At 45.9% G+C, this 25,433-nt stretch overlaps 1 protein-coding gene across 1 annotated transcript in view; it reads right to left on the bottom strand.

Annotated features, from left to right (window-relative positions):
- Positions 1–25,433, bottom strand: part of Alk (ALK receptor tyrosine kinase) — a 735,816-nt gene that overhangs the window by 111,227 nt on the left and 599,156 nt on the right. The window contains exons 6-8 of the mRNA XM_021185679.3: positions 13,577–13,708; positions 6,810–6,941; positions 5,997–6,097 (exon numbers count right to left, since the gene is read on the bottom strand). Coding sequence (XP_021041338.1) covers positions 5,997–6,097; positions 6,810–6,941; positions 13,577–13,708 — 365 coding nt within the window. The remainder of the gene's footprint in view (positions 1–5,996; positions 6,098–6,809; positions 6,942–13,576; positions 13,709–25,433) is intronic.

Genomic DNA, 25,433 nt, shown 5'->3' with positions numbered 1-25,433 from the left:
AGAGAAACTTATGCTTTCTGCTGAGCTCCAAATCACGTTCTCCTGGACAGAGATTGGACAATCTAGATGGACGTTTTATATCCAGCATGAGCTCCTGACCACGGTCCCAGGACAGGTAGAAGGTATTTTCTAAATAGCTTTCCCCACCCCCAAAGATAAGCATAAGCAGGAAACAGCAAGTGAGTCTGCAAACATCCTCTGGCCAGCCTAATTGAGGCAAACATTGAAGCTTGACACTGGAACAACTTCCTCCTTGAGATGAGGATCTGAACATCAAAGAAGGTGCAGCTGGATACTCACAGGAGCTCTGCCTGATGTGCTATCTCAGTCCTATAGTACCAGGCCGGAAGGACCTGTGCTTGGGGGAAGGGAGGTGAAAGAGATGGTAATGCTACCCTGGAGTCCCTTCTAGACAGTGCTAGTTCCTAGCTGCTTACCAACAGGAGTTCTCCCTTGACCATAACGTGTTTGTACTGCACCGCTTGGCTGCAGAAGAACAGAAGCTGGGCTCAGGCTGACCCTGCTAGGGACTGGCTTGTACTATCACCGATAAGCACTTAATGCAATATGGTAGAGATGGGTGAGCAGAGGAGGAGGAAGACAGAGCTTTCTCCTCTGTGGAAGGTGTCCCAGCTTTGGGGAAGGGAGGTCATTGACCTTGACCTTGTGAATGACCAAGGTCAAGTTCAAGAGGTCGTGCAACAGCTGTTCTCCTTCCCATCAGCTGACACTGGCTAGACACGTGAGGCTAAGCACAGGGCACATATAAGGCACAGATTACATATGAATCTTGAAAGAGCGTGATGCCCCCCCGTTACAAATGGAGTGGTCTTCCTTCTGCCTCCACAACTGAGAGTCCCTCTCTGGTGAGTGGTGGAACTCTGAATAGACAAGTGTGGTGTCAGAAATATGGCGGTTCATATCCGCTCCTTCTAATCCAGTGCTTCTTAGCCTTCCTAATGCTGTGACCCTTTAATCCAGTTCCTCATGTTGTGGTGATCCCCCTACCATAAAATCATTTTTGTTGCTATTTCATAACTGTAATTTCGCTACTGTTATAAGTCGTAACGTAAATATTTTTGGAGGTAGAGGCTTGCCAAAGGGGTCGTGGCCCACAGGTTGAGAACCACTGCTCTAAGCTCAGATGGGGTCATCTGTGTGAGAGAGGGGTGTGATGCTCAGAGCCAGGAGGTCTGGCTTTGGTCTTGACTTGCATTTGTTGCTTTGGGGCTATGGAACATTGCTCTAACCTAGATCATGCATGGGTGTGGAAGACCCTGCCAGGGCTGTAAATAGAATCAGCTCTCAGCTCTTCCTGCACATTGCCCTGGTCCTCCCTGCCCTGTCGACTCTGGGCAGGCAATGATGCAGCAGAACCCTGCTATTTTAGTTTTTCCTCCATCTCAAGCCTCTTTGGTTTGGGGGCCCTTATTTATTTATTTATTTATTTATTTATTTATTTATTTGCCTTTTCATGGGAGACTTTGTCATTAAGTTCGAGAAACTGAAAACTCAGGTCTCATGAGAGTTTCTCTGTGTCTCCTTGCTTGCCCGCAGGAGGAGGTCGAGACAGCTTTGAATAAATTCAATCAACACTCCTGGATCTCATATTGAGCAGCTGGCAAAGAAAGGGCTATCATTCCATGCATGGACACCAGAAGAGTCTTTAAAAATCTAAACCAGACAACAATTGATGGGAGGGTTTCCATGGCTTCTACAGGATTGTCACCATAGGGTACCATTCTCATAGGGGTTGTAGGCAGGGCTTGAAGGATGGCAGAAGGAAATTCTCCATGCTAGTCTTCTCTCCTATATCTGTCCAGGTCACATTTGATAGTCTTAATGATACAGGGTATGGGTCTTTCCCCTTTAGTCCAGAGAGCCCACACAGACATGTCAGAACTCCATGGCTAACCTTCTGCCTAGGCTCAGCTGCCCCAGAAGTGAATTAAAGTTATTATTATTTTTTCCCTTGGGTTGACTTCAGGGTAGAAGGTTCTGGTTGTGTTTTAGGATATCATTGTGTGTGTGTGTGTGTGTGTGTGTGTGTGTGTGCACGTGTACACAAATGCTTCAATGCCCTTGGAATGTAAGGACAGAGCTGCAGTTCAGGCAAGGTCAGAAAGCCAGCAGTTGAGAGCTGACTATCACAAAAACTGGTGCATGATAGCCATCTTCCTGGCTCCTTCATATTCCTGCAGCCCATAAAAGAAAAACCACTCCCCTGTTTCAGAGTGGAAAGAAAGAGAAGCCTACTCCTTCCTGCCCCAGGCTTTCTTCTGGCCTGAGAACATGGCTTAAAATATTCTAGTCACAGACAGGCTATTCAAATAAAACAGAATTTCAAACCACACAGGGCTTGTTGAGACAGTCAGGCTTCTGGAATGTGTGAAAGGCAGGGGGAGGGGTGGGACAGCCCCCACCCCTCTCACGTCCTCCTCTGTATTAGCAGCAGCTGCAATGGTAGACACATCAGTGTGTCTAAAGCCAAGTCAGACTGGAGCAGGCCTGACAGCCAGTACATGAAAGCTATGGCAAGCCTTTCCTCCCCCGTGGCAACTTTAATTATTTGAACTGGAGCTCAGCGAAATAAAAATAAAAATAAAATAAAAATAAGAATATATTGTAAGTGGCTCCCTAGTTTCCTGCAGAGAATAGCTTGTGGCAGGGAAGGGGAACCGAAAAGAGTCACAATACTCTCTCTGTTTGTGGCTGGGCTAGGCAGGGGTCTTTAAATATTCATGCTTTATGTGCAACTGTGCAAAGAACAGGAGGAGGTGAGGCCCGCAGTAGTGGTTGGGCAAGAAAGGTAGCAGTAGTGGCAGCAGGTAGCCAGAGGGGGACATGGGAGCTCAGAAGCTCATGGAAGGCTCTAGGGGTTGGCTTGGCACAAGGCTCATGCTGGCCATGACCTCATTGTTGATGGGCATTTGATTTAGTTCTGTATGCTCTTCCAGCCCCTCTGTCACCCTGCCCCTGTTTCTGATTTCTTTTCTGAGTCGTGTTTGTAAATGGCAAGATGCATCACCCTGCTTGGGGTGGCAGGTATTGGGGGAAGCTCTGCATGCACTCAGGATGGATTTTGCTCACCATTGATGGGGCATACAAACAGCTGATAAATCTTAGGATCCAGGGCCAGCGACCAAGTCATTAAGGAAGGAGATTGAAGATGCAGAGACCCAGTCTCAGCGATGTCTTTCAGGAGGTCAAAAAGGAGCCCAAGGAGCCCCGTTTGTTCACTTTCCAAGTGAACGCAGTGGAGAAACATAGACTTACTAGCTAGTTCCTTCCTAGATTTGGAGGGAAATTCATCAAAGGGGACCTGGGCGCCCTGTGGGAATGCACTGGTGAACGTGGGGTGTTGTGAGCCTACATTTTTGAGGTTTTCTGCATACATTAACTTTGGCAGACCAGGATTGGTATGTTGGTAGAGAAGGTACTCTATGGTAAGTGTAAGTCCTGAAGTCCAGGTCAACCAAGGCATCCATCCCCATGTGTCTGTCCCTCATCAGCAGTGTCCTCCACACCTCTATCAGGCACCCATCTCTTTGTATCCTCTTACTCTAGGGAAGCCTTTTTAGGAATTGTGGAGCTCAAAGACTGAGACCTGAGCCACCTTGTAGCCTTGCACAGCAATGCAGCAGTCACTGGTGTCCCTGCTATTGCAGCTCAGTTATCCTGGAAGAAAGAAATCCACTTCCTAACTTCTGCATGGAGGATTTGGGTGTAGTGAGAGAGAGACAGGGGTTATAAACCTATACACACACATTTCTATTTTGGTTATTTATTTACCTTGCATTCCCCCATACCTCAGGAAGATGATGCTGACGATGATGACAATGACGACAACAACAACAACAACATCAACAACAATATATTGCTCTTAACATTGAGAGCCGATCAACCTTAGATATCCATGGTCTGAAATACTGAAGGTGAAAGTCATTGTAGTATAAACATATTCAAACATGAATGATGCAATTGTGTGTGTGTGTGTGTGTGTATGAACCCTCCCCTTTCTTTCCACCGTGCCTGCTCAGCCAAGTTCTGGAAAAGGGCAGGAAATAACAGAAACAGCCTAGAGCAAATCTAACCAGAGGAGAAAGAAAGCCAAGGAAAACACCTGTCTCAGCTATTGATCAACTCAAAGGTTATCAGAGAAGTGACAGAGTATTAGGAAAATATCGCTTTGCTTTGACATTTCTTCCTCTGAATTAGGCTTATATTCAGCCCAGAGAAGAATAAATTTAAAGACCAAATGTACCTTTGGAGCCTCCTGTCCTCTCAGGTGGTCCAACCATCTGTCTTCATTCAGGTTTCCTCACAAGGAAAGCCTTCTCTTTTATGTATCTGCTCTGAGGCAGCTCACCAGTGACTGTGTAGTTCTACCATCTGCACCAGACACCAGGCTTCTCAAATACAATTGATTTTTAATGAATCTATTTATTTCTGCCCAGAGTTCTTCCAAAAAGAAGTTAAGGTGGCTCAGAGATACACAAAGCTTGATAAAATGAGACAGACAGATAGAGGGTAAGAAAGAGAGATCAGAGGTATAGTTGTAGAGTCAGGTATCTACGGACACACACGTTTGCTTGCTAAGGAGAAGTCGCTGCTTTGACTTAACTATTCATTTGATTAAAATAATCATTTGGATGCATTTTCTATTATTTGTTTTATGGTTGAGTTTTTATTTCGCAAGAATCCTGGAGGGTTAGAATTTGGCCTAATTTCAGAGGAAGAAATGTCAAAGCAAAGCAATATTTCCCTAATACTCTGTCACTTCTCTGATAACCTTTGAGTTGATCAATAGCAGAGACAGGTGTTTTCCTTGGCTTTCTAAGGGGAGTGTTGTGTACTTTTGCTGGCTAATGGCTTCCTACCTGGGATTTCTACCAACTGAAAGAGAGGATGAAAACCTGGTTAGTTTTAGGATGTCTAAAACTTGAGAGGAAACACATTACTTAGAGGGCGCATGGCTAAAACTAAGGCAGATGGGACTTTCTACTGTGGCTTTTCACAAAAAGAGGACTGGCGAATCTAAGCTCTGGGATGGCTTTCCGTTGGTGTAGGAGCCACCGGGTGTGCAAATTTCCCAGGTATGGCCTGACCTATGAGTCTGATACCTGGCAGAACCCCTCTTCTTGTTTAGTCCAGACTCCCCCTGTTTACATGGGTTTCCGGTCATTGCTGCAGACAATTATGATACCATCCACGTTGCTCCCCTGATCTCCTAAGCCTTTAACATGGGATAACCTGTTCAGTCCTCATCTCTATGGGCTAGGCTAGATATAGCTAATAGTATCTCCAGATAAAGAAACCGATGCCCCAAGAGGTCCATTAGTTGCCCAGACAAATGGAACAGTCAATCAGAATGGAACAAGCTGTCTCAGATCCAGGTGACTGATCAAGAGTACACTCTACTATTGCTTACATGTATTTCTTGACCCTGGGAGAATATGACCCAAATGTTAAAGAACATGTCATCAGACCTCAAGACCTCTCACACTCAAGAGACAGCAGCTGGAGGAATCACTTGGGTAGTGGCTTTGTTGTACCTTACTGAATGCTCTTAATGTCTTAGTGAAATTTCGTAAATAAAATTTTTGATGCTTTCCAGTGCTCTAAATGTATTATAAGAGCTTGATATTTTAGGGGGAAAAAGATCTTAAAGAAAGACTTATAAATGCCATCACTCTTCTCTATTATATCTATGATGAGAAATATATGCCTCAGTTTGCTTAAGTTGAGGTCCTATTGCAAAATGTTTGGTCCAGGAAGCATGGGTATTTAAGGTAAGACTCTGTTGATGGAGCTGCACCACATAGGTGGCTACAGTGTGCCCAAGACATAGCAGAAACAGTTCTCCTGTCTTCCCACAGGAACATGACCAGTCCAGCTGTCCCAGCTACTTTCTCAATCTGATTTGATTTTTCTGGAAGTGACCAGGGATGGGGGTGGGGGAGGGGTCAGGGATTTAGAGGAATCCGGACACTTGCCTCACAAGGAGAGTTTTTCATTGGTGCAGGGAAGGTGGCACTGGTCACTGTCACACCTTCAGAAGCAGGGATGTCAGTGGTGCTGAGCAACAGGGCACGGCCTGGGGAGAGAGAGAGAGAGAGAGTCACAAATGTATTATCGCTATGCACCGAGGGGTACAGCTCATGAACTATGCAGAGTTCTGCTTGAGCCCTGGGGAACATCTTTGAGGATGTTGGTATCTTGTCTACAGTGAGTGGATAAGGAAGTCCACTCATGATTGCCACCAAACCCTGGCTCATGCTAAGTCCTTCCTTCCAAACTGCCTAGGAGGTCCCAGAACCATGTATCTGGCTATTCCACACCCAAAGCGATCAGCTTCAACCAGGGCTGGACTCTCCTGACCCACTTCATGGGTAGTCATGGCAGCCCTTGTCTTCCAATAGTCTCATGACCTTCCTTTTCTTCACCATGATCCTGGCGCCAGGTCATTGTGGGGCCCACATGCTTCTTAGTGAGATTTATGTTTTTTTGTCTTTCCTCTGTTTCACTTGGCCTGAAAATTGATGCTGGTTTTCAGCTACTCCTTCATCAAAGCTCCATATCTTAATAACTAAAGTGACACTGAGATTGGACATGTTCAATAATTCTAGAGCTCAGGAAGGGACAAAGAGGAGATTGGGTGTGAGTACCTGTGATTACCCCAGGTAAGCCTTGAGCAGAATACTGCACGGGAGGAGATGCCTTGTTGTGCTGGGTTGGGGGTCCTATGTCTCTCAGAGTCTACTTAGGCACTAGGGTAAACGTCTGGGAGAAGGTAAGAGAGGTAGTACCTTGGTGGCCCTGGGAATGGGCATCTCTTAGGGTCCTCACTTGCCACCGGGGCACATGGGGTGAGAGTGGACTTTGGGTCCAGCCACAGAAGCCATTTTCAAAGTTACAGTAAAATCCAGCAGGAAGTTTACCTATGGAGAGATCACAGGGCGTCATCATTACCAGTACACTAATGGCAAACATTAGCCACATTGTTCTCATCCATGGTGGTCACCCAGTGAAAAGATTGACCTCCCCCACCACTGTGTGTGTGCGTGTGTGTGTGTGTGTGTGTGTGTGTGTGTGTGTGTGTGTGTGTGCGTGTGCGTGTGTGTGTTGGTTAGTGACTATGATGCTTCATTTAAAGTGAAATGGTAATAATAAATTCACAGCTCAGTCTTGTATATAACAAAAAGGCTCAGAAATGCTAAACAAATTCAAACAGCCAACTGTCATCCCCCTGGGACCCATATTGTCTCAATTCTGTACTCTTAATTCTGATCCACAAAGAGCATGTTTGAAGAGAGGACAATGTATTAGCTAGGGGGCACACATCCGCAATGGCCGAGGGAGTTCTAACTGGGCCTGGTTGGTTTGAGTCTCTCATATCATCCCTGTCTGCATAGACATATATTGTTCAGATTTTTCTACTGGCCCCATTTGGCTGGCAGAGAAGTGAAGCCATGTGCCGAGTTCTGAGCAGTTTGTTAGATAAGTGGAAGTTGGGTGTGTCTTATATTGGCGTTAGTCTGAGACTCTTCAGTCTCCCTTCGTCTGCTGTATTAGGGTCTCTTGCTCCCCTAGTGGGCTTCAGCCAGCCTGGATCCTTGTGTAGCTGAGGCCCCACCCACCTCAGTGCTCATTGGACAGGGGCTGCAAATGCAGGTTTAAGTTGTTGATGTTTGGGACTGTTTCACTCCTGTAAAGTCACCTGGGCAGTCCTGCTTAAACAGCCCGGGTTACAATCTCTATATCATGTAAAGATTCGGCAGCAAGGGGGCCTGTGATTCTCAGCCGCCAGGGAGACCATGGCCCTTTCTTTTATATCAGCTTTCTATGCTCTACATTTCCCGGGTGTCTCCCAGAAAGGGGAGGGAAGAGAATCCATTTCCTCCAGATTCCTTTGAGAATTATTGGCTCTAGGCGGGGGTTCTCAGGCAGGAGAACTGGTGGGGTATTCTCGTCTAGGCTTTTCCTACAGCCATCCTGGTCCCTGCAGCAGCTCCAGGCCTAGCTATGAGGAAGCAGCGGCTTTCTACCTCCACGTGGGAGAGAAGCTCTCTAAGAGACCCACCGCTCTGCATGTCCTTCCTGTGTCTCAGCCTTCTTGGCAGTGGTGGCGGATGAGGGCCCTCGTGCTTCCTGGTTGTGACAGCACCGTAGTGAGTTATTACTCCCTCCCCCCTGATTCTCTGTGCATTTCACACAGAGGCAGAATTATAAATTAAAACAGGCTGTCACTGACTCTAAGCATCTCTTCCCATTTATACCCCCCTGAAGAAATCATTTTCCCTCAAGCCCTGCGTGTTCTTCTGATTAAAAATCCAAAAGCTAAGGAGATCTTTGTTTTATTTTTTCACTCCCACCTCAAGGGGATCCCATATTCAAGTCTTGCACAGAAACCAACTGGTATCTAGAAGTGACCTTCTAGGAAGGTGTTTCACAGGCATGCTTTAAAAGCCAAGGATTGCGGGGGTGGGGTGGGTGGGGGTGGGTGGGTGGGGAAGGGAGAGGATGGGGGGAATAGGGGGCTGGGGGCTGGGAGGGTGGGAAGTGGGGCGGGGGAGGGGAGATAGGCTTGTGGGAGGAGTCAGGTCAGAGAAAGGTCTTAGAATGCCCCGCCCCAAAACCTTTCGGGTACTGGCACCACAGTTGTATGCAAACTGGCTCTAGACCCGGCCTCTCCTTTCTGCTGGGCTCCCGACTCCTCACTATTTCCGTAGAGTCAGTTACTATTTGATAGGGTTGGTTTTAGGATAAGATAAAGGAAGGAGGTGGCAACTCTATTATACACAGCTACTTACCCCCACACCAGGGAAGTCACTGGGGAAGGGGGATGAAGGAGCTAGCAGCACCCTGGGGTGTGGGGTAGGGACAGGTCCTTCCTTTCAGGAAAGGCCTCCCAGAGCTGCTTAGGGGGAAATCCTATTTCTTTTTGTCTGAATAAAGGGAAAAAAGACAGGCAGGAAAACAACGCAGGTCAATGGCAGGTTTATGTGACAGTTAAACCTTGAAGGGAGGAAGGGAGCCAGAGGATGTCCATCTTTTAAAGCACATTAGGGCAGTGTGCCCTATAAGAAGTCACTCTGGAAGGAGCTGGTCTGGGTGTGTGTGATGGAGTCAGAAAAAACATCGCTGAGGCTAGTTGCTGAGCATAAGGCTGGCCAGTAAGGCTGAGCCGATTAGCATTTAGCCTTTGATTGGCAGCTCTTCTCACTCCGCCCAGGCACCTACTGAGTACCTGCCTGCTGCAGGACATTACTATCTATCTATGCATAGAAGGAAAGAATACAGGTCTTTTCCTTAGCTTCTTTTCACTGAAAATGGGCTCCAGGGACCAGATACCCTTCTGTGGCCCGTGAAGTTAGAAGCATGGGTTCCCTGGGCTCCACCCAGCCTGCTGGCTACCTCACACTGGAGAGGTGTCACTCTCCCAGAGTCCCCCTTCCTTGGGCTTCCTAGGCCAGGCTTCTCATCGGCTAGTTGGCAAATGGAGTTTGTGCTGGGGGTCAATCAATCCCACCACATTTGGCAATTATGACGCCTGATTCCACTCTAAGAGAGACAAATGGGTAGAGTCACAGGGACGTGACCCCAGCCACAGCTGCGGAAGCTGCCAAGTGTAAACGGCAGGCCAAATGACACTTCTTTCCCCTCCCTTGTGACAACTCTGTTAACATTTTTGATAAATATGTGTTATACATTTCCTTGAAAATATGGAGTCATGGGAGAAATGTTAGAAGAAATACATCAAAATATTATGGTTATCTCGGAATGTCTGGGAGAGCGGGTTATGGGCAATAGTATTTTCTCTTGTGCATTTTTTTGGATCTTCCCAGTATTTTACAACCAAAATGTTTTATTTTACAATAAAGTAATAAACTTAAAAAAAAAAACTGGCTTTGCCTGGAAGGAAGCACACACCCACAAAACAGATGAGATTGCTGGGTCCCTGGAGGGGCAGGGGATGTATTCTACCTGCATAGCTAGTGAGTTGGTAAAGGGAATGGAGGCCCCTTTTGAGGGGGGGGGTATATGTTGTTGAGGCTGGGGTATTGACTGACACTGGGTATACTCCTGGGAGGCCTCCCTTGGACTTGGTGATGTTTTTAATCTGAAAAGCAGGAGTGTGGACAGGAATCATGCATAGACAGGAAAACTTGAGAATTCTCCTGCATCATGGAAAGGTGGTGGTAGAATCCTGGACTTCTATGGTTCTTCACAGCAGCCTCCTTTGTTCCAGGAGCATCTTTAGTCAGCAAGGTTTAGTGCTCAGCACAGCCCAACCCGCTCATGCAACAGGTGGGTGTGGCCTGCTATATGCCAGGACACAAGGTGGGCTCTGAAGTCAGGCTGAGGCTGAACCGATGTTCAATCTCGGATGATTGCTTTAGCTTCTTGCTCTCTGAGACCATGAAATAGGTTCATCTTGGGACAGGGTACCTGGCACAGAGCATCTGCTCCTGTCAGCTGTGGTTACCATCATGGTGATGGCTTCCAGCATCAACAGAGATACAGGGAAAACAGAAGAAGTGCCAGAAGGAATGAGGCCGTGAACAAGAGGATCTCTGCTAAGACCTTTGCCAAGAGCTGGTAGAAAGATTGGACTAATGCTCTGAATTAAGCCTTCTTTCCTAGCAGCCGACTTCTGGTTTCTGCAACACATGTGGGTGTTCTCCAGGAGAGAGCTGTCCCTCTGACAGCTGGTTGGAGCAGCTTTTCAAACATGGCTGAAAAGGCCACTGGGCCCAGTGCTCCTGACCTTGGTACCCAAGCCTGGCTCTCTTGAAGCTAAGGGCTGCTTCCAGAAATCAGTGATGACAAGCCACAGAGAAGTGGGAGATGTCCCCAAGCCGCCGGAACGGGCTGGAGCCTGAGGTCTCTGAGCTCTAATTACAGCTCTGTTCCTGACATGTTGTGTGACCCTGAACAAATCCATTACCTTTCCCTGCCTTCATCCTCCCCATTGAAAATCAGGGCATGCCCTGCCTAACCTAGGAGGTCCCAGCTGGGAAGTGAGTCTCAAAAGAACTTTTAAAAGGCACTTGCAGAATTACACAGCTTAGCAGCACTGCTGGAAACGCCACAGGCTGGGAGAACGCTGGGAAGAACTGGGAACAAAGAATGTGGGGGGCAAGCAAAGTGCCACCCCACAACTCTTCATGGAGTCTTATATGAAAACATACCACAGGGGCTGGGGACTTGGCAGAGTGCTTGATTGACATTCAGGAAGTCCTGGGTCCCTATAAAACTGGGCACTATAGTTCAGGCCTTGGCTATACAGCAAGGTGGACATCAGTCTAGGATATCAAAACCCTGTCTCGAACGATCAAAACCTACCATAACTCCATTATCATTGGATACCTCACTTGACATCTTTCTATGAAACTAAATTTTTTATTTTGAAATTGAAAAACAGGTTATCTATTTTTTTCTTCACTTCAATGAATTTATATAACCCCCTTTTAATTTCTATGTAGTCCTGATGACTTGGGGGGACAATTTTCAGTCTTTGGAGGTATTTAGTAAAATTCCTCAGAGGTCAGTGGTGTCTGTGGCCTGTATGTTTGAGCCCCTGGTCTGGGCCCCACCATATCCCAGGCACAACTGCCTCCCCTTCACCAACTTTTAAGGGGCCACGCACTGCTTCATTCTTTAAACCTGATTTGGGCTTTTGCTGCTCTGCATGTTAAATCCTGGGAATTTGCCGGTGCCCCAGGATTTAGGACATTTTCTAGCTCACTACAGGTATTCTCTAAGTGTTGGTGGTTTCCCTGGCAAAACCCCTTTCAAGTGGAGCAGTCCTTGGTGGGGAGCCTGGCACTGCCCACATACCAGTGTGGCCACAGCAACTTGTTTTTCTTTATGGTTCTCAAGTCTTCCGACTCAGCCATTTATTTTAGCTACTAGTCAATGAGTACTCATCTCGTGCCAAGAATCAAAGAGAGATTCTGGCACTGAAAAGAATACCAGACTCATCTGCCCACAGATAGGAAGTGAGACCTGGAAACCACTTCTGTAATGCATAATTGACACATCTCTGTGAGGATGGTTAAAATGGAAAAAAAAAGGTGATAGTATCAAGTGTTAGCAAAGAGAAAACAGAACATTTGTATCTTACAGGTGGGCATTTAAAATGGGTTACTTTCAAAGAAAGTCTGACACTTGCTCAGTATGTTACCCATGGAGTTGCTGCATGAACAAGGAATTCTATCCTAGGTGTGTACTGAGGGGGAAATAAACCCTTATCTGTGCCCAGACTGAGATGTGAATAATAGGTACAATAGGGCCAAACTGAAAACAATACAAATGGCCATGAATTAATGAGTAGATGGGACAACTGTAATATCATAGAATGAAATAGTATTCATAGAATGAAACAATATTCTGCAATAGACAAATACAGAATTGGATGTGCCACGCTGTGGGTGAACCTCAAAACTACTAAGACAATCGAAGAAATTAATTAAAAACCTGCATATTATATGATTTAGCTTATATGCAATGCCCAGAGAGGTGCATCTGTACAAACAGAGAGATTAATGGTTAGGGACAGTGGCAGAAGGCTGCCAGAAAAATGCATAAACTGCAAGGCATTTTTAGGGGGGGCATGGTAAAAAGTTCTAAAATTCAACCTTGGTAATGGTTGCACACCCCTATAACGATATTAATGAAGTGGGATGCATACTTTGAATGAGGGACTTACACGGCATGTGGCCTGTGTCACAAAAAGCCACTAATAACAAGTTTTGGAAGTGATTATGAGTGTATGTCCTCAGCTGAGTGGGAAGGGTACAGAAGACAAAGAACAAACTGTACTCCTTGGAGATGATGAGAGAAGGGCTCTTGGAGGAACAGACTGCCGAAGAGTCCTCAAGGAGTAGCTGGTGTCTTAAGAAAAAAAAGTGTGTTGAGACCACTCAGGCAAAGCCAGGAGCTACCATGGAGACACGAAGTGGTTTGATAGGGCTGCAGCTGTGGTGCCCAGAAGATGGGAAGGAAGAGTGAGCCAGTGCTTGGAAAGTGAGGGCAGTGTACGCAGAGAGAGAGAGAGAGATCTGATGTCACACCACAGGATTAGGCTTCATCCTGCTCATTTCTTCGGGGCTCGAGAATGCCAACAACAGAACTTAAAAGATATTAATTTTTAAAAGTGTGCGTGTATGCATGTTTGTTTGTCTGTACGTGTGCCACATATATGCAGGCACCCATTGAGGCTGGAAGAGGGCACTAGGTCCCCAGAAACTAGAGTTACAGACAGTTGTAAGCCATTTGTAAGTGTGGGTGTTGGGAACTGAACCCCAGTCTTCTGTAAGTGCAGCAAGCACTCTTAGCCACTGAGCCATCACTGACGCCCCTTTATTTGTGACCACAGATCTGGAGGACTGTGTTGTTTCTGGACCTCATATTTTAGCTCTATATCTTAGGAATTGTGTTGCCAAGAGAGTAGTCATAAGAGCCACTGGGTGTTATAGAGGCCGCCTCAGCTTGCATGCATGGGGTGAGGGGCTGGAGGGAGGCATGGGTGGTTAGGAGTGAGCAGGATTGAGACTCCCCCTCTACTTACTGCACAGCTGGCCCTCATCTTCTCCTTGGGCACAGTCCTGGTGGAAGTCACAGGCTTGCCCCAGCTGGAGGACTGTCCCATTCCAACAAGTGAAGGAACTCTGCAATGCCATCTTGGAGCCTGGGGAAGTCCCTAGAGAACACACAGAAACACACATGTTCCTGGTTAGTTGGGGTGGTCAAAGGCATTGGCTGGTCTTGTGCAAACACTGCTCTACTATATCCCAAGACTTGACAAAGATGCCTGCATCTCCATCTGGCCACACTCAAGGCCAATGGAAACACCAAAGCCCCTCATATACATTCATAGTCTATTCAGGATCTCAGACTCTACCAATGGGTTGAGGGTCAACCCATATTCTCTAGCATTCTGGGATCCTGGAATCCATGATTTTCATGGAGCAGAACCTCCTGGTGGAGGCCCTGCCCCACCCGGCTCTCTACCTTACTCTAGAATTTGGGCATCTACCAGACTTACTTGGTCCAGTATCATCTTTCCAGGCTCTGACACCAGATCCTAGCACTGGAGTCAATTACAGAGAAAATTCAGAGAGTATAGGAGCTTTCTGGTGTGAAGAGCAACACAAGCTTATATTGCTGTGGGAGATGGACCTGGCATCTCTGTGATTGGCTAGGCTGACAATGTCCCTTCTCTGTCTGGCTACTGTCTCTTTTATGAAACTATTGATTTTGACTATATTACTAAGATGCACTTCCAATCCCAAGTCCTTAGAGAAACCACATTTTCCTAGGAAGAAATGGAGGGCTGTGTCTTTTTTTTCTTTTTTCTTTTTTTTTCTTTTTTTCTTTTTTCTTTTCTCTCTCTCTCTCTCTCTCTCTCTCTCTCTCTCTCTCTCTTTCTTTCTTTTTTTTTTTTTTTGAGACAGGGTTTCTCTGTATAGCCCTGGCTGTCCTGGAACTCACTGTAGACCAGGCTGGCCTTGGAACTCAGAAATCGCCTGCCTCTGCCTCCCAAGTGCTGGGATTAAAGGCATGTGCCACCACTGGATAGCTGGAGGGCTGTGTCTTACAATGAACATGTTAGCAGTTATTAGTTCCTGACTCATTAGTGATGCCTCATGATCGCTAACCAGGCTATTGCCACTTGAGTCTCTGCAACCCTGAGAGATCAAGGCCAGGAGGAGAAAAAACAGGCTGACTTGGCATCATCTCCTTTGATTAATGAAAGGAAGGAAATGTCTGGCCTGTGCTTTCTGATGCTTAGCTTTTGTGTGGGAGGCTCTGGTCCCAGTGGAGAGGAGCACTGTGGTCCACTTGGGGCTTAGCTTCTACCCCTCACCATGGCAACTGCCTTCCTAAGCTTCCCATGCCTTCCTCCCTTCTTTGTGCTCCTGATGGCCCTGGTTCCATCTTTGTGTTTCTGATGGCCCTGGTTCCTAGCCTCTCTGATCCTCCTTGCCTCCCAGTGAGTTCCTCTGCCTTTGTCTGAGAAGCCATCTTGAGTTGACTCTAATGTATAATATCTCCAGACAGACAATCTTTAATATCCAGAGTTCTATGATTTTCCTAGTTCATTGGGGTGCTTCCTATGGCCTGGAAACCAATGCCACACCAATTCTGCTTACTTTTTGAACTCTTCCATCTACCTCGGCACACTGAGCTCTATTAGCCATCTATGCAGGTCTTAATGATGCCCATCTCAATTTCCCAATTAAGGGAACTGAGTTCAGAGAGGTTTGGTGAATAGCCTAAGGTCTCATAGCCAACATGTAAGGCTGAAATGCAGTCTACCTGCCTGCAAGGCTGCTCTCCCCATGTCATGGAAAGAATTGCTGGGGATGACCCCAATTCATCCGCAGGCCAGTCCAAGTAAAGAAAGCTCTGTGTACCAGATGATGCAGGTGTTACGGTACAACCATTTCCCCTAAATTCAGATATCCTCTCCTGGAAGGAACAGAAAGGTTCCTAAAATCCAAGAAGCTTAGCAAAAATGTCAGATCTGCAGGGTCTGTCTCCAAGGTTACACAAACAACAATGGCTATAGAGCAGAAACCCTTCAGTGTTGCTGCCTGCAGGGCAGGCAGAGGCTTCAGGGTTCTTGTTTCATTGCCCATGTTCAGGTGGGAATTTTGGTGATGCAATTGCCTTCAATTCACCCGTGCTCCTGTAACTAGCCACAATAAACTCATCCATCCATCAAGTCAGACTTAGGGGCAGTTGTTTCTTATGTATGTCATCAGAGCTCTATCTGGGATGACTAGATATCCACATTTGCTCAGGAAAAGCCACACAACAGATGGTCACTTGGCATGTCCATGCTGGCCTCCAGCCTAGCTGGGCTTGCTCTATAACATCTGGCCTTAGAAGAACAGGCCTCATGTCCTTCCAGGAAATCAAATCTGGGCTCCTTAATCTGTTCCTTAAGGTCCCAGGATGGGGACTCAATCTTTTTTTTTTTTTTTTGTCTCATCTCCTCTTGCTTCTCTTCATGTGATGGTGCACTCATAATGTGTTACCCATTGCGCAGGTGCGGTTCACAAACCTCACCCTTGTCCCTAATACCTTCTTCCCAGCATGCACGTGTTCTCAGCGCCATTCACCTGAGCTCCAGAACTCACAGGCAAGTTTTCATCATCTCCATGAAACTGTCTGAGCCACTGGCTCCAGCTCTTCCCAGACTCAGCCTCTGGGAGGGTTCGTGGGCGCCTGTGTTCAGAGGTTATTTCCAGAACACACTGATTGAAATAATGGTCCCTGGTCCTCAGAACCTAATAGGACGATGAGTGTTACCTTCTGTGCTAAAGAGGAACTTTACTTGGCTGGTTGTAATTAAACCTTTTGGGTGGATTTATCCTCCTGGATTATTCAGGGATCCCCAATGGGATCCCCAGGGTCCTTATCAGAAGGAAGCAGGAGAGTCGATAAGAAACAGGACTGTACTGGTGGCTCTCAGGTCATAGAGGCAGGGGACCATTCTCTCTCCCCTGCTTCTGGGAACAGGCTCTTCCAGAGAGCAAAGTCTGAAAGGCATTGAAGCTATAAGCAGAACTGACGCTAACTGGTTCTTTCAAACATCCCTCCTCCAGGAATACCATTGGGACTTCACAAACACTTGCCTCAGTTAAGTCTAGTTAGATGATGCTGGCTGCACTTGGACCCAGTTCCGGGCAGCACAGCATCTTCTCTACTTCCTACTCTCTCGCATGGGACCTTAGAAGGACAAACTCTGCCCTCCCCACTGTGTCCCTAGAGAATACACTCTTCACTTAAAGCTCGATCGTTTTGACTTCTTGTGTGCACCAATCTCACTGGGCCCCCTGAGACCCCTCCTCTCCCAAAACTTAACAAGAGAAGCATGAATTTCAGGATGGGAGGGAAGATTATGACCCAAGGACCACAGAGGCTCCACAGAAGCTAGAAGAGGCAGGGAAATTGGTTCTCCAGAGGAGATATCCCAGCCCAATAGCATGTTTCTAGAAACTTCCCAGCAAAGTATCCCTCTCAGACTGTTTTGTGGCATGGCCAATGAAAGTGATTTGAGACCTCAGCCCTCTGGAGCAGTAAGAGAATAAATTCATGTTGTTTGAAGCCATTAAGCTTCTGGTAGTTCATTACAGGAGGGACAGGACATTAATATGCAGTCTAAAACCAGCTCTTGCAGGAATCACTGGCTTCATCAGCCAAGGCCTTGGCCAGCTGGAGGCCAAGGCAGCTTTGGGTGGATGTCTCAGTGCTTTAAATTGTTTCTGGGATGAGTGCCCATAGATCCCTGGTCTGGTCAACTCTCCCCTTTTCTTGCCCACAGAGAGAGAAGGAAGGAAGCCCTGGGACAGCACAGGATGAAGTTTCTTCTGTGGTTCTCACACCATACATCCTGCTGTGCAATGAAGACCCGTCCTCCTTCCCACATCATGCCAGTTCCAAAAACTCTCAGATAAAAACCCAGGATTAAAAAAAAGAATCAAAAGCACATCAGAGAGTCAGTACTCTCATGGAAAGGTAAGGTGTTGAGTTTGTTTTATGGGTTTAATTCCATACACCAATTTGACCATCATGCTTTAAGTTCCAGTTTTGTTTTAAAAAGCGTCACCCGTGTTAAAGGCTCGTTTTGACCAGAAGCTCAATGATTTGGAGAGTTGGAATGTTGCAGGTCCAGAACCAAATGATCTTGGTCTACCTTATCCCCTTAGTATAGTGTATCATCTACCCCCATGAGTGACCTGGTGAGTAATCTTGGTGATTACTAGGCAAGTCCTTTTGGAATAAGCAAACAACGCCCCCCCGCCCCCCAAATCGTCTCCATTGGTTCACAGTCTAAAAATGTTATCTGATAACAATCAAGGCCAATAGCAGAGAGATTTCCTCGTTTTATTGTGAACTATCTACCTGATGTTTCAACTAATGGATTTGAAAAGTCTCTTGGTTTATGATTTTCTTTGCTCTATTAGTATATAAAAAAAGCAACTGCTCCCATGTTAGGACATGGGATTTGGTGTAGCTATATCTGTGTTCCGAGGTTGCTGGTCATTGTATTTGGCTCCAGAATAAACTCTCTTATTTATTCATTCTCCTTTGACGTGAGGGCCATGTATATTTTTGTATGTTGACCATGTTGTATCAGAAGTTAGGAGAGAAATGTTTCCTCAATAGCAGATCTCAGAGTCCGTCTCTCCTCCCAAAGCCCCAAAGCAGAGGAGAGGTTATCTCCTGAGGTAGTGAGTGGGGGAGCATTGTAGGGGTGCTGAGAACTGAGACACAGGAATTCAGGGTACATGGGGGCCAAGAGTCATCTGTGCGCTGACCTTGTGACAGTTAGAACAGGACTGCATACTATGTGGGAGGGAGTGGGGGAGCCTGCTGACATTACCCTCCTCTTTACCCTCCAGCAGACAGGGGTCTAAATACAGTTTCTATCCTGTCTCTAAGTGCCGACGACAAGCTTAACACTCAAACTATTAATGGTGTTGAAAGGGTGAAAATTCCATCCCACTCTGTTTAGACATTTAGAGAAGAGACTAGATTATGAGATCAGGGTGGAGCCCCTTTCGATCTGATCTATTGGATTCTACTGGTTTCGTTTAAAAAAAGGGTGGGGGAGGGGGAGGAGACCAGGAAGAAACACATTTATAACCGGGCCATGATACAGTGCATCTGAAGAGGGGCCAAAGCCAGTACACTGCTCTTTGGATTTCTAGCTGTGAGCTTCGTAGGAGCTGGGCATTTAGAATGATAAGAAAGGCTCTGGGCATGTGCTTGGTGACTTCATTTTCAAAGAATTCTTCTTTGGCTTTATCCTAGGAGATCCTTAGTCATAGCACAGATGGCTCTCACTCCAGCCTGCCACAGAAAACACAGGGAAACTCAAGGGCTTTATAAAGATTCCCTCAACTTACAGCACATTTTAAGCTCTGCCGTTTATGCATACTGTGCACCCGCTGTGGCATCTTTAAGGGAATGTGAGTGAGTGTTTTGCATACTGGATTCATCTTATGGCTTCTTGCACCTCTCCTTTATTTAAAATAAAGTCTGTTGTCTGAAGTTGGAAGCAAGGTAAAAAGGCAAACAAAATGAACATCCAGAATCCCATAACCCAGAGGCTGCCCCTCCCCCCTTTAAAAACCGTCTTGGCTGATTTACCTTGAGTTCTTTCTGTCTGTGATTTGGAAAGCGCTCATAGTCCCCTCATCTATGTACAGGTCTTAAAATAATGACAAACTTTTCCAAGAGTTTTAAACCTTTCCCTCTCGAATTCTTTATAATAGCTACAATCCAGTGTGATACTCACCATCATTTATTGAAACATTATTCAACGATTGGGCGGCTAGTCTGTTTATAATAACACTTTGAAGAATATCTTTGTGCATAAACCTTTGCCCGTGTTTCCGATTATTTTCATAGGATAGGTTCCCAGAAGTGGAATTACAGAATCAAAAGGTATAAACATTTTAAAAGCTCTTGATACACATTGCCAAATTGCTTTCCAGAAGTGAATCCAATTTACACTCCTTCCCCAGCTGTGTTCATACATGCACCCCCTTCATTCTGCATCCTGGTCCACCCTGAGTAGTAGCAGAATTTTTATTTTAAGCTAAAAGCTGTTTACTTTGATTTTTTTTTTTTTGAGAAGGAGGTTTTCATGTGTTCTCAGCTTTTAGATTCTTTTTATTCTTTTCAGGGCTGGGGTAAAAAAAGCTCTTGGTGTCAGCATGATAGGAAAGTACTCTACCCCTCTCATCCCTTCATCAAAGAGAACATGCGTACTGATTTACTAAGTACACGTGCAGTCATTTACTAAGGTCTTGAATGCATTCTATTTGCATACACAGTGTATACGTTCATGGTGTATTTTGGTATACAGGTGTCTAAAGTTTCAATGAAATCTGAATGTGTCTCTATTTTGCTTTCTCTCTGGGATGCGTAAAGAGTATGTTTTCCTATAGGATCAGTAAGCACTGTGTGTGGGCCACTGTCATTGTTTTGGGCGCACCGTCCATCAGCCTTTCTCTCTCAGCATCTGGATACTGGACCTTGTTCCTTACCCATTTTCACGAATTCCCTTTCTCTTCGGATAGCTGAACACATCACTTCTCAAATGTGGCATAGTTGAGGTTCTGCCTCATAGTATCATTAGCTGTTTGTCTGCCTTCTTCAGCAAACTGCCACTAACTTGAAGGGAGGTCCGGAGTCTTCTGCGTCTGCACCAGTGTCGGGTAATATAGACCTCCTCACCCCCCATAAAGACTGGGAATTAAACTGGTCCTCTGCATGTCAGAAGTGGAAGGCGCTATTCCATCTGTTTTACTGTTGAGAATACCAAGTTCCAGAGTGGTGACTGGCTTGCTGAGGGATTGGTGGAAATCTATGCATTTCACATTGTGTGCTTTGTCATTTGTGCTGCTTCTATCTAAGGGGCCATCGGAGCGATGAATGTGACTAAGGCTGATGATGGGCATAGTGGGCAGAAGGTGGGCCTAATTGCCCTTCACCCACAAGTCTTGACAAGGAGGGGTGCAGGAGAGTGCTGCTTTTTCTCTTTGGATGCCCAGGATTTATAGATTTTTATTCTTGGGATCTCTTCCTGGGTTCAGGCTCAGCACCAGCCTGAAGAAGATATCTCTTTTGGCCCTGCTTCCTCTGCTGTCTCCCTTCTTCTCCTGGAGACTTCCAGATTCCTTGGTAGAGTCTTCCCAGGACTGAGTGAGTTTAATGCTTACTAGAGACTCAATTAGATAGACTCCAGGTACTCCAATCTCTACTGCCAGACCAAACTCAGAACTAATGAGGCACAACCAAAGACAACTGCTCTGTCTTCTCAAGTTCTTTTTTTATGGAGCCCATAAATTCCTAGGAGGAAAATATCCTTGGTGAGTGGTTTTAAACAAGGACCCACATTTCCTAAACAGCATCTTCTCTGTGGTTGTACAAGTATTGTTCTGCCCTGAGGAGTGGGCTGAGACCCTGGTGTAGTTGTAGCCTGTCTTTGGAGCAATGAGGAAGGGGAGGGGCTTGGGCATGCAAAAGCAACCCTTGTACCTCTGCAGGTATACTACGGGTGCTGGCAATTTCTAAGTATCACCGACACGTCTCAGGTTTCCCAGGCACATAAGGTAAGAGAGCAAATCACCTGTGGGAGAGCTGATGCTTAGGGGTCGTTCATTAATAATGGTCATCACTATGGAAATTTACTTATTAGCCCTTGAAACAGCATTTCCTTCCAGACTGACAATGTGAGTCACTGGGTGTGTTAAATCCCGGTCACTCCTTATTTTTGCATAGCATTTTAATAGCCTGCAATGTGCTTCCTTGAGCCTTCTTTGTCTGAAGCCTATAAAAACCTAGTCGAACAGTTATTATTCCCACCTGATTAATCAGACTGGGGATTTAAGAGCCTAAGCAATGCTTGTTGCTTTTTAAACAGTTGCTTTTAAAACATGTGACCAGTTGCTTACTGAGGTGTTTTACTAGTAAACCAAAGATGGGGAACCCAGAACTTGGTCAGATGGTCCTCCAGTGCCACCTTGTACCATGACTCATGATGGGACCATCTTGCACAAGCAGTGCCCGATGTCCCCGGGAGTCACCTGGCAGGTAGGTGAGAAATAGTTTTGGTGTTTGTGCATCACCCAGGTCAATGTCATATTTCTCTCTGGAGCAGATGTCCTTAGACCCAAAGGAGGAGATGCCCAGAGATCTCTGGGTGTTTCTGGAGGCACACAGTTGAGTGGCATGACCTTGGAGGAGGAGTCCGAAGCTCAGTATATGTGGGATCTCAGATGGGTCCTTTGTCTCCCTGTTTCTGCTGTCCTCCTGCACGCTGTAGTGTTGACCTCAAGCCTTATCTCAAACCCTCTTTCCATCCACGATCTCCTTATTGGGTTCTAAGCAATGGCATTGATGGTTACGAGTTGATGAGATGGATTTGCTATCATTAGTGCCAACTTGATTAATGCCCAGCATTGTAGATGGCTCTCCCTTGAAGCTGGCCTCACATTGGCATTTCTTGTCCCAGCCATCCATCATCTGCATCTTGGAACATCTCCTCTGAAACAGCATGGCACATTTGTTTGTCTATTTATCTTCTCAGTGGATGCTGTAGAGATTAGTTTAGATTTGCATCAGCAACATGTGTGGTCCAGGTCAAGTTCCATGAATCGCTGTTCTACCCTGTGGGTGACTTCTTGGGTTTACATGCTGGGAATGAATCCTTCCCTGACTGTATTTGAAGCAGAAACACACACATACTTCCACTTAGAGATTAGATGCTATGAAATCCACACAACTTTGTAGTTCAAATTTCTTTTGTTAGATGAGTGTCCAATTTTAGGGCACAATTAATTTTTAATTAAGGGAATTTATGTGGCATTAAAACAAAAGGCACATTTGTCTCAGTTTTCTGGTCATCTCCTACCTGCTCGCTCCTACCTAACTGATGGCATTTATTACAGGGGAGGGAACTAAGAGCTGTGTTGGTGAGAAGGGTTCTTACTCTTAAATCAAACTGGAGATGATATGAGGATGATCTTTTAATACAGAGGATTTGTGGGTAGGCTTGGGCTAGAGCTGGAATCAGAGCTGGGCTGGGCTCCCACCTGCCTGGTAGAGACTTCATACTTCCCAGGCCTAGGGGAGCCAGGTGCTTAGGGGTAAACAAGCCAAGAGACACGAAAATGAATGGTGGCACGGTGAAGATGAAGTCAAATTGTGTGTCCAGGCCAACAGCTACAGCTTCCTTGCTGACTTTAATGGGGGCGTTGGAAAGCTTGTGAACTGTGTAAATTAAGCCTGGCAGAAACCAGTCCTTCTGAAGGCTTTGGGTCTCGTAAATTGTAGTGTGGACAACCTCATTAAAGACCTGGCATCTTGGTTCCTACATTAAAGGAGAGGCCCAGTCACAGATGGCTGCCTATGGCCACTGTTCTACAGGGCGGAAGAGCTGGATGGGAGCCTCAGTGTCCCTCTAGGTCTGGGAGACCATGGCTAAGGCCCTTTAACCTTGGCTATGGCTTCCTCGTACCAACATCCTCTAAACCCAGGCATTTCCATGGGCCAGGGCTCCTATTTCCACAGATGTGACTCATGTAACAAATGGACCACTGAAAGCTGTCAAAAGAGGAATATCTAGAAGAAGCATGAACTAGCATGTTCCATGAGCATTGGGGATAATACCTAGGAGTGCCCAAATCTGAGAACCTTTCCCATTGGATAGATGGTCCTCTAGTTTCTTTTCTCTTTGGGAGAATTATCAGCCCTGACCAAGACTCACCAACCCATGCTCTCACTCTTCTGGGTTCCTTCAGGTCCAGGAGTTCCTTGTGAACCCAGACCACATTTCTGTAATGACTCTAGGGAGACCCAACACAAATTCTGTTCGGTTTCCATTAGGATGTCAGGAGCATGATTTCAGGTCTCAGTTCACTTCTGGTTAGAGGGGTGAACCCCAACTCAACTCATGGGTTTTCCTTCAGAATGCAGTCTAGTGAACAGGTTTCTGCAAAGGTCAGATGAGATCCTATGCCTATAGAGCAATAAATATGTAGGTTCTTACTGAGAGCTAACTATAGAGGCATGGGGTTTAGAGAATTAGTCATAAAACATGGGCAGAGAGACCCAGGAAGAGGTTGATTAGGCAGGACCAGTCTTAGGGACCCAAGGAAGCTGTGGGCATTCTTCACATCACATGGTAGAGCTGAGGCTCTATAGAGCCAGATTCTTAGAGCAAAAATAATGATGGAAACAAGCCCAAAGTAATTTCCAGCAGAAATAATAGTTATGAAAAAAAATCACACTTGCAATGATGAGTTTTCATCTCTATTTGCCTCTAGAATCAACTCATGATCCGATTTAGCTTTCTAAACCTAGCTTCTTCAAGGCCCAATCTTGCTATAGTCTCTGTTCCACATATTCTAAACTCTATGGTTCACCTTCCCATGTCTCTTTGCATCTAATTAGGTCTCAAGATTTTCAGCTTCTAATAATGGTTGTGCAACCAGTTTTAGCTGTCTAGAGTTGTCTCAATTTGAACAATTCCTCCTACCTCAGATGCCACTTCCTTGATCTCCTTGAAGGAAGACTTGTGACTCCTTCTAATCAGGAAGGTTTGGCTTATTCATGTTACCTCCTGGAGAGGGCTTGGTACATTGCAAGTACTAATGATTTTACATCAAGGAAGGACAAACACAATCACCAAGTTCAAGTAGATGCATGCCAGGAGGGTTTGGGGGTCTTGTTAGGAATTTCTCATTCTTTTTAAGTTATGCCAAAAGGAAAGTTCCAACCTTATCTTTCTCCATTCTTGCCATCCAATTTGATGCTTAGTTTACCAGAGGGCTATTTTCAGAAGTGAGGGTGGTTTGGAGACCTAGTTTGATACAGTGGGCACAGGGATATTGGGACTGGCATTGAAGGATGAGAGAGAACTGGCCAAGGGAAATGGCTATTTATAGAGGAGCCAGGGTAGGAAGGGTGTCATGATCTATCTAGAAACAGAGCAAATGCGCTTATGGCCCAGTATGGTTGGTCACAAAGGGTCAAAAGGGCTGTCTATAGGAGAATGGAGAAGCATAGGCAGACAGAATCCTGAAAACTGGGGTTAGGGGTATGGATTTTATGTAATAAATCTAAACAACTGACTTCAAAACACAAACTCTGGTCCTTTTAAAAACTTAATTAAATTTTTAAATAAGTAAGTAACTAGTGTGTGTGTGTTTTGTATTTGTCTGCTTGTCAATATTTGTACCATGTGCATGGAGGTGCCGGTAGAGGACAGAAGAAGGTGTTGGAGCCCCTGGAACTAAAGATGTCGGTGCTGGGAAACAAATCTGGGTCCTCTGCAAGAGCAGCAAGCGTTCTTAACTGCTGAGCCATCTCTCCAGGCCAGCTGGTAAGTCTTAATGAAGTTCGCTCTGAGTGATTTGGAAAGATTGGGTTGGAGAGTGAATGGAAGTGTGAAGAGCCAGCTGGCTCGCTGCCTCTGGGACTGACCACGAAACCATGCAAGTCATCAAGATGGCTTGGGTGGGGCTGATGATTATCTAGAGCTGAAAAGTCAGGGGCAGGGGGCGAGGAATGGGTGACAAGCTGGAGGTGCCTCTGGCAGGGTGAGTGTCTTAGAGGTAAGGATGAGAAGGATGGCAACAGGAGACATGGCATCAGGATGAAACCAGAGATGCCAGGTAGCATGGAAGGACACTGAGGGCTTGTTTCAAGTTCCTTTTCCCTGTGACTTTCCTAAGAACCATCAGTAGAAGGCAGAGAGAGCATCATTCATTTTCACGGTTGAGCTCGCTGAAGAAATTAAAAATGTCTTATTCCTTTGCAGCCCCCAATAGCCCCTTCATCTTGTTACATGGTCTTTTTTTACAAAGGTTTCCCTATTTAACATTTATCTTCATTGCTTT

Source organism: Mus caroli, unplaced genomic scaffold, assembly GCF_978045245.1.
Source record: "Mus caroli unplaced genomic scaffold, Mus_caroli_1 scaffold_18, whole genome shotgun sequence".
Lineage (NCBI taxonomy): Eukaryota > Metazoa > Chordata > Mammalia > Rodentia > Muridae > Mus > Mus caroli.
The sequence above is the reverse complement of the archived record's forward strand: the minus strand, read 5'-3'. Positions and strand labels throughout refer to the sequence as shown.